Source organism: Akebia trifoliata, chromosome 15 (genome assembly GCF_017979445.1).
Source record: "Akebia trifoliata isolate Shusen 1 chromosome 15, ASM1797944v1, whole genome shotgun sequence".
Taxonomy (NCBI): Eukaryota; Viridiplantae; Streptophyta; class Magnoliopsida; order Ranunculales; family Lardizabalaceae; genus Akebia; species Akebia trifoliata.
The window spans coordinates 20,218,911-20,228,520 of record NC_141389.1 but is presented as its reverse complement, the minus strand read 5'-3'; the positions used below and the strand labels follow the sequence as shown (position 1 = coordinate 20,228,520).

General features: G+C 33.7%; 1 protein-coding gene across 1 annotated transcript; it reads right to left on the bottom strand.

The window, feature by feature from the left end:
- Positions 1 to 3,640: 3,640 nt before the first annotated feature.
- LOC147384550 (laccase-17-like) lies at positions 3,641 to 7,656 on the bottom strand. The gene is made up of 6 exons (XM_086425676.1): positions 7,458 to 7,656; positions 7,174 to 7,325; positions 6,534 to 6,778; positions 6,297 to 6,425; positions 4,961 to 5,929; positions 3,641 to 4,015 (listed from the first exon to the last, which is right to left on the bottom strand). Exons 1-6 carry the CDS (start codon positions 7,572 to 7,574, stop codon positions 3,885 to 3,887), a joined length of 1,743 nt encoding a protein of 580 aa, XP_086281802.1. The 5' UTR covers positions 7,575 to 7,656; the 3' UTR covers positions 3,641 to 3,884.
- Between the last annotated feature and the right edge of the window lie 1,954 nt (positions 7,657 to 9,610).

Here is a 9,610-nt window from a genome sequence, read left to right as displayed (position 1 = left end):
AAGAAATTCAATGAGAATATTGGTTTGTGTCATTTATGAAATTTTTATGCGAAATGGTCGTGAACTTTATGAGGGCTATTTTCATAATTTTGTTAAATTTTATGAAAATTGGTGAAATTGTTTATTTGATTTCGATTTATTGTTGTATGTGTTCGAAAGGGTTTTCCTAAGTGTAATGTGGGCACTAGGGATGTTTTTGTGATTAGGGGTATTTTGATCATTTTTTAATAATTTTTATCGTAAAACCTTTTTTTGTCTGCAAGATGATGATTTCTATGTTTTTGAAAGCATATTTTCCTAGCGTAGCGTGGTTTTTACAGTTTTGTTTGTTTGAGATACCTCATCCGGATTTCTGAAATATATCTAGTAATAAATAAAACATTAGAATAGCCATCAATCATTGGAAATCATTGCGATCGGGTTGACGAGTTGATTAATCAGGCAAATGCAAAAATGGGGCATCTACAATCATGTACCATCTGATTGAGTACGCTCGAGAGGTATATAGGTGCACTTGGGCAAGGGTGACCAGATAAATTGTATTGCACGTAGTAAACCTAGAGTTTAGAAACTCCCCATAGGTCATGACTCGAACTTATTATGGGTGTTCCGAGGTTGTCTTCTTGGAAAAGGACTTTTCAAATATTGAGATCAGTAAATTACGATTTTATCCTGGGTACACCAACCTAATAAATAATCTATTTTAATTGTGGCAATGATTCATAATGATCCAGTCCATTTCGATCCAACAATCACGATGGGAGGGATCATTCAAATCAAAATGATATTCAAATAATTTTCTAATTCAGGTCTTAACCCATTTCAAAAGAAGAAAAATGTTTTTTCAAAGGAAAAGAAAAGGACGAAAAAGATTTTTACAAAAGATCTATTTTTTTGTATGGATCTTACTAAATATTTTTTTACAAAATATATTTTTCTAAAAATAATGACTTATGAAGATCTGTTTTTTGCATGGAACTTGAAAAAATACTAAATACCCTTTTGTGTCAACTAAGGATGCTAGCTGCAAGTAACAACCCAATTGATCAGTTGGTCAAAACAACCATCATAGGGATGCATACCGTAGAAAAAATCAACTTTGAAAAATTCATGTTGAGATGTGCCTTTTACTTCCACGAGTTTAAGATATATTGAAACTTTTTGCGCGCAATGGTTAAGCGTTGGAACCCTTATTTTCATATTTTTCACATTGGACAGATGAACTTGTGTCCTATTCATGAAGAATATTGTGGCATTATGGGAGTATCTACTTCAGACCCTAGTTGAAGACAAGATATTTTGGTGACCTCACCTCAAGATTTGACATCTCAAAAAAAGAAGTCGAGACCCTACTCCATAATGGGAGATTAGATTTAGTACCTTTGTTGGGCTCCTACTGTTATTGTAATCATTTTATCAATGTAAAATCAAAAACTTGTTGAGCCAGTAGAGATTATCGATTGATCTTAGGAATCTTAACCCAATACATTTTGACCTCCAAAAGTGATAGTCAAACCATTCCTGAGTCCTTCATTGACATAACCTCCTAGTTCTTAAGGAAAGCCAATTATATGCCTCTCATTTTAGCTAAAACCTTCTTGGGTCTAGATGCCATAAAAAATGATAAAAGGAAAGGTTTCAAAGGAAGCCCCACTTACTTTATATGTGACTTTCTGACCGTCTTAAAATTGTGGACATTCCTTCAACCCTCGAGTATGGGTCAAAACACTTCCAAAAAAAACGTGATAGTACGTTACAACTTAGTTAAGGCTTGGAGCAAATGGTTGGATTCCTGTTTTGCCCGTCATATTGGTTTGAAGTACCCATGTGGATGACTGACTATCCTATTCTAGGTACCAAAGGATCCTATTATTTTCGTCTAATTGGACCGGAGGAAATATTTTTTTACCAACCTAACTTGATCCCAAAACAATATGGATTGCTTATAAATTTTTTTTTTACCTCAACATAAAGAGTTCTTCGTTATCGAGCCAGTGATTAAAAAGTTAGTGCATCTCATTGAAAAGGCTTGGAACAAACGCATCTTAGGGTATCCAGATCGACCAACAGGGTTTAAAGAATCAGTTGTTAGAGCTAAGAGAAGTGAATTTGATTGCCTTAGGAATCCTAATGCCCAATTAAACAAAGCCAAACATTTATGTAAAAAATAGTTTAAATCAATTTTTTGAAAGTTGTTATTCAATGAAAATATTATTTGTCAATAATTTTCAATAGTTCAATAAAATTATTTTCTTTTGAATAATCATTACATAAATGAATTATTTAGTGGATTGGTGTACAAAATTTAATAAAATCTCAAAATTGATTAAAATGTTATCAAGAGGGCAATATTGAAATTGATTAAATTCATCTTTGAAGAGGTTTCAGGGTTATTATTGCGCCTAAACTCAAGCGTCTATCGCTTAACTAGAGTAGTAAGTCTAGTCGGTTAGAACGAACGTCAGTACCAAGTCAACAGTCAGAAAAGACTTCAGAATCTGAACTTACAAAGATCCGTAAAATTCTGGCAGTCTTTGCCACAGATAAAAATAATATAAAAAGCAAGGTGGGGGCCTTAGAACAGATTTCAGAATCAATGGAAAATCCCCTTGACGATCCAAAGGGAAAGAAAATAGAAGGAAGTGCAACAAGCTCTTGTCCTTTCTTTCTTCTCCACCTAGCCCTCGACATTTTCTTTGTAATTTTTATTTTGTAGTTAGGTTTTATTTTAATAACTTCTATAATTTCTCAAAGAGATAGTATATATTGGTTACCATGAATATAAGTATTGTTTCTTCTACCTCTTTTTGTATCCTTACAATAACCGTAGGCTAGATTCCCTCTATTAATAAGAGGAGGAAGCCTAGGAGAAAACTTTAATTATGTGTTATTTTTTTATCTTTCCATGTTCTTTATGTTGTTTATAAGATTATTTTTAAGGTTTTATCAAAATCTAATGGATCAAAGCTTTAGATGAATCTCTACACCTCATATGCTTAACTTAGATGTTTTATACTTTTAGATAAGATTAAGATGAAACATACTTTATTTAGATATTTGATAGTAGAGACTTCACACATTAGTGAGTGAAGAAGTCCTCACTATAATATTTTTTCAAGTTTCATGCCATAATTTCTAATCCAATGAGCTCACACCAAGCCCTTGAGGTTGAGTGCAAAGAAAGATAGAGTTAAATACATTTTTATTTGCCAGTCCTAAGTTACTCTAATCACTAATGACTTTATTTCTCTTGTTTTCTTAGTATAAATTTCTCTTCTGTTGATTTATTTTCTAGCAATATGTACTCTCCATTTTGTTTTACAAAAATACAAAATAGGTTTTAAATTATAACTTACTTTAACTTCTTTCTTGCTAACTTGATAATATCCCCTCTTTCTCTTGGGTTTGATCATTTACTTGCCCTCAAATTAAGAATATTATAAACATATTAATTTCTGATGAGATGACAGTGAGGACATAATTTAATTCTTGCTTTAATTAATTTTTTTTTTCTAACCTTAAAATTATATATATAAAATTTCCAGTGTCATATTTCATAGCCAATATTCAAAACCAATTTTTAAAAACGTCATAAATAAAATTTAATGGAAGTGATATCATATTATAATTGAGACCCCCATAAGTATTGAATTCTCAATATTACAAAACATGCTCCAGTACTGTTTTCATCCTCAATGGAGGGGTTGGAATAAAAAGGTCAACCAAACAAAACAATCATCAATTGGTTAAAATGCTTCTTTGCTACTCCTTTTTTCTGGTAGGGGAAAGGAAATTAAGAAATGAAACAAAACATAATAAAGGAAAATAAGAAGTTAAAAAAATCACGAAAGATAGCTTCCTATCAAACTAGTTGAATCTGGAAGTCAACACTTGGGTAGATCAGATGGCGGAGGTGGCAGCTTCTGATTGGGGAGCTCCCCGTCCAAGACGACCCAAGCCATTTTCAAGCCCCAGCTTGTGTGGGTTTCCAGGTGGCAATGCATAAACCATACACCTGTTATCATTTACAAAATAATACAATTAGCCCAATTATATATATTGTGATATTTTAAACTTTTTTACATTAGTCCTACATTTATATAAATTCAACAATGGATCACTAATATAGAAAGCATAGTATTAAAACTTGTCGAGTTGACTCAAACTGGGCCAAGTTGTTTGTAACTAATTTGTATTTCAAGGTGACTTGGCCCCAAAATTTGATGCAACCAACTAATTGAATTAACTTGACAAATCATTGAGTCAACTCTGAAATTTGATTGAGTCAGCTAAGATATGCATCGAGTTAGGTCAGAATCTAGATAAAACTAAAAAAAAACAAGTTAAATTAATTTTTTTTTGTTTGACTCATCCAAGCTGACTCACAAGTTGTTTGCTTGACTCAACTTGGTAGACATTTGAATCGAGTTTTACAATTATCAATTAATATAATGTAATCCAAGGAATTAATCTTAATTGATGCTCATCTAAATCCTTAAGATATATTATTACAATGATAGAGTGAATCTCATATACAATATCACAATGAACCTAACTTACCTCTATCACCTACCAGTAATTGTATTGTCCTTTAAAGAAAGGACTTGCAATTGTTATAAGAATATCAATAATTCATCTTCATGGTTGGCTGGAAAGGCCAATCATGCTTGCTGGCAATAATGTGCATAAGATAAAGAAATATGGACCTAATTATAACCATAGTCACAAATTCGGGAATTTTTTGCACATGAAGGTGTGTACTATAACAATCAACGATAAATCGGGTAATTAGAAAAATTGACGAATTTTTTTTTGTTTTTTAAATCACCATTACTTTGGAAAATTCTCCAAACTTTTTATCTAAGTAAACCATCCTGACCCCATCGAATAATTGCAAAATCTAAACATGGTTATCAAGCATATAAGTATGATATAAAAGTTGAATTGATCTCATACACACCTGGGTTGTCGGCGAGGAATCGAATGGCAACCCATCCACCAGATGGCACACCAAGGGTATTCCTCTCAACAGGGTCGACAAGATTGAAATTTGCAGGATCCGTATTGGGATTATAGTTACCGAATCCTTGCCCCACTACGAAGAAGTTGAAGCCATGAAGGTGAAGAGGGTGGCTCTCGGCGCCAAGTATGCTTGTCTCCTGCATCACCAGCTCAACACTTGTGTTGAAGGGCAATACCACCACTTTTGTTCCATTACTCACCATAGTGTTATTGGGAGGTATTCCTGTGTAGTTGAAAGGAATAATTGGGTTGGTAGGGAAATCAGTTGTGTAGATACCCGAAGATTTTCCCAAGAAATAAGATTGCATGAGGGCTATGGTTGGCATAGCAAAGGTGACATTGTTTATAGAAGCTGAGAACATAGTTCCATTGGGTCCTTGGCATGTTTGGTTTGAAGGACAAGGGTTTGTGCCCAATCCCACTGTGAAGAAGAATCTTCTATCGACAGTTTGTGGGACGTTAGCGGGGAATTGGGTAGTGGCCAAGCTACGGAACTTCTTTGTGAAATTTGTGGCGAATGAAGTATCGTTAAGAGGAGGAAGGTGGGGTTTGAAGAGTTTGAGTTTCTTAATTGAATTGGTGAAAGAGGAATGAGAGGGTGGTTCGTATTCGAGGATGGCGGCAGTGGTGGAATTGTCGAATGTTCCAAGGCCAGTGGCATATGGTCTTGCTAACATAAGGAATGTGGCATCGGGGAAGTGAGGTTTAGTTTTGAGAAGGACATTGGTGGTTTGTCCTGGAGTGATGAGAAGTGTATTTGTTTCGAAAGGTTTAATGTAGACGGCGTCGGCATCGACTACAATGAATGTGTGGTTTGCAATGCTGAAGAAAAGCTCGTCATTGAGTGCAGCGTTGATCAATCTTAGGAGATACGTCTTTCCGGGCTTCACCTTCAGCTTGAACGTATCTGTGAGGAGACCACCCAATATGTCAAAATAAGGAATAACAAGGAAAATCTTACATTGCCACACTAACTTTTTTTACAACACACCAAACAATAAATTTATACATCTGAGTCCAAATCGTATATACCCAGGGAGGAGTGTTGAAACCCAATTCCAAAATCTCAAATCTTTCCCCATAGATCTCTCAATAAATGCAATAAAAGGAGATTATTTGAGATTGAGATCTAAGGGGCAAGATTTGAGGCATAGAGTGGGATTTCAACCAACCCTCTACAGGCCCAATATTGATAACTCCACCAGGTGGACTTTTTCTTTTTTATAAAATGGATTAAAAAAAAAAATTAAAACCACCCTCATTTGCAATGTTACCTTTTGCTGAGCAGTTGTACAATGGCCCAGGAAGTCCATTAATGGTGTAGGCATCAGAGACGTTTGGGCCTCCTCCAGTCTGCAAAGCCTGGCTGATAATTGCCTCAGGATCTGCCTTAAACCACTCTCCTGGATTTTGGATTTATATATAAACGAAAATGTAGGTTATAAAATGTAGATATGTAAGATAAAAAAGTGACATAATTCAATCATTTGATCTTGATAATTGTTACTTACCAAAGATAATTGGGATTTCTTTGTATGGTTTAGTGAATGGATAAGGAACACCGAGCTTAGGGAGGATGATGATGGGTCCATGAATCGTTGATCTCAACCATGAAATGTGAGCATGCCACCATAGAGTCCCTCTCTGACCCACAATAGTGAAGTTGTAGACGTAGGTCTGACCAGTCTGTATGGGGCATTGAGTCACATAGGCTGGTCCATCTGCCCATCCACTACGAAGTTGTCGAACTCCATGCCTGTAATTACATTATTCACCATTTAACAAGAAGAGGGGAAAAAAAAAAGAGCTTCTATTGCCACACCAACTTTTAGATACCACTATCCTTTCAACTTATTACAAGCCCCATTCGCCCCCACACTCTCTCACCTCTCCCCTTCTCCAATATCATTTTCTTCAACTTCTAACCAAAAACCTAAGTAGTTTGCTCCCACTAAAAGAAAATCCTGACTCCACCCCTGCTTATTGTAAATCAACTTTGAGCTAGTCATGGATTCAAGTCCAGTTTACCATATCAAGATCAAAAAATCAAAACAAAAAATGTAAATTTTTCATCTAGAAATATTAATAAGCTCAAATTTTAGCATCAAGACTAATTTAAAATGACAGGGGAATAAGATGAGAGTTCCATACCAATGGATAGAGATATTGTTCTGAACATGGTTAACCACCTTAACAATCACCTGGTCTCCTTCCCTTGCCACAATCTGAGGCCCCGGAAACTGACCATTTACAGTCACGATGCTCTTAGTACTACACAAACGAGTGAAGTTCTTCAGCTTAATCTGCAAATAAATAAATAAATAAATAAATAACAGAGAGAAATGAAAACCCATTATTCATTAATTTATAAAAACATAAATAACATGATTATGGATCATATATATATATATATAGGCCATGCATGCAACACGTACATCAAATTTGTAGTGTCTTGTTATTCCTGCATCAATGAACCCAGGGAAGAGCCACAAAGCACCCAATAAAAAGATTAAAGCTCCAATAGAAACTTGCGACGAAGAAGGTGCACCCATCTCTCTTTATCTCTATCAATCTCTTTGGTGAAGATGATGAGAGACAAGATTGCTGAACAGCTAAATGTTTGGGTACAGAAACATGAAAGCTTTGAAGGTCGTTTATATAGAAAAAAATAATCATAAAAGAACGTACATGGGTTGTTGATTAGGTGATGAGATTATGAGAAAAATATATATTAAAGACACATGGTTTTGACGTTAAGTTGGACCAACAGTTGGTCAAGCTTAACTTTAGAGTGTTGCCAAAGTCAATCTGTCAGATCTCCTTCTTGTACGTGTTTTACTATAATTTTGGATAATTTTTGCTTTAGTTGATAGTTTTAGTTCTTTATGATATAAATCCATTTATTAGATTTTAGTTATTTTAATTTCCTCACCATGCTTAAGTTTAGTTATTATATTAATATAAAAGACGCCTATATATCATATGAGCGAACCACTTCAATAACCGTGCATGAGAAAAGAGACCGCTATCATTTTTAAATTACATCATTGAAGAACTAGCTATACTTGACATGCCAATCGTTGCATTTTTATTTCAAAAAAATCCCTTGGAGTTCAACCTTACTTTATAATGTTTGTTACCCACCAAACCTCACTTTATCAAGTTTGTTACGCAGAGTGGGATCCACTCATAAAATTCAAATTTATATGGTTAATTTGTAATTTTAACATACCTTAGAGTGGATTCTAATCACATGAATTTATGACATCTAAAATCATGATCGATTGCCATAGGATTATAAAGGACAAAATTCTAAGAACTTAAAGAATAGGTTAATTTTCACCGTTAAAGTTTAGTTTTAAGGAGTTCGATAGTCATCATTTTCAACATCTACAATCAAGTTCAGAAAAGGTTTTTTTTTTTTTTTTTTTTTTTTTTTTTTTTTTTTTTTTTTGTATAAGAGTTTTTCCATGAAATCTATGAGTGTGTGTTGTTGGATTTCTAATTTAATAATCCATGTGGGCCCAACGACATTTAGTAAGATTTGAAATCTTACTAAGTTAGTCATAGTAGTGTGATTCATAAAGCAGGATTTGTTGAAGTTACAAACTTGATAAAGTAAATGAGTTTTGTAATAAAATTGCGACAAATGTGTCTATCTGATAAATCTCTCTTCTTTTTAAGTAAAAAATATTATCTTTTAATAAAAATAAAAATACCGTCAATTAGCTTAGTTCATAAAGTCTTCGGGTGATGACAGCAGAAATCTAGGTTCAAATTTATGCCTACTCTTGATTCATTGAATTCTGAACTCATAAAAAAATAGGCTTTGTGATAAAAAAATATTAATGATTGTCTCAATGAATTATAATATACAAATCAATGAAGCTTATAATGAAAGCCCAAGATTATGAATCAGTAGATTCATAAAGTTGTTCCACGTGGCATGTAAACCAACTATCACATATACATCTAACACTCTGAGATTATGGAGACTAGGTAAAGATAAATATTGAAGGGATGGATGAAAAATATATATTTCGTTATCCATGGAGGATTGTACAAAGAGTCATGCTAGAGTAACATTGAAATTTACATCGTTTCACACATTGCTGACGTAGAGGTGACCATAGAACCATTGATGCTTTTCACTCTTATCTTGATGAAAAGCATCTATCATTTTGTACACGCATCCATGTTAGCAGTGTGAAACCATGTAAATTTCAATGTTACTTCATCATTTTCCTTGTAAATATCTCGATAATATATTAGAACATCCACTAGCAGCACTATTGGACATTTATCACCTAAAATATCTCAGTTTTGCATTTTACATCTTATCAATTATCATAAGCTTAGCCTTAAAATAAAATAAAATGTTGCACCCAAAAATGCAATTTATGAAGTTTGAAGGTGAATTTGCTATTCTCCATCATACAAAAATCTCGAAATTTATACAAAGTCTAAAATATAAAATTGTAAATGTGATGAATCCCATTTTAAGAAAAATATCAATATCAATAAACTTTCTTAAGGTTTTTGATAATTTCCCCTTGTGTAATTCTATGCATTTTTAAGGTATTTCAAA

Coding starts and splice junctions, on each gene's coding strand:
- LOC147384550 (XM_086425676.1), bottom strand. CDS start 7,574: ATGGGTGCACCTTCTTCGTCGCAAGTTTCTATTGGAGCTTTAATCTTT. Junction 7,326..7,457: donor CAAGACACTACAAATTTGAT/GTACGTGTTGCA, acceptor ATTTATTTGCAG/ATTAAGCTGAAGAACTTCAC. Junction 6,779..7,173: donor AACAATATCTCTATCCATTG/GTATGGAACTCT, acceptor ATGTAATTACAG/GCATGGAGTTCGACAACTTC.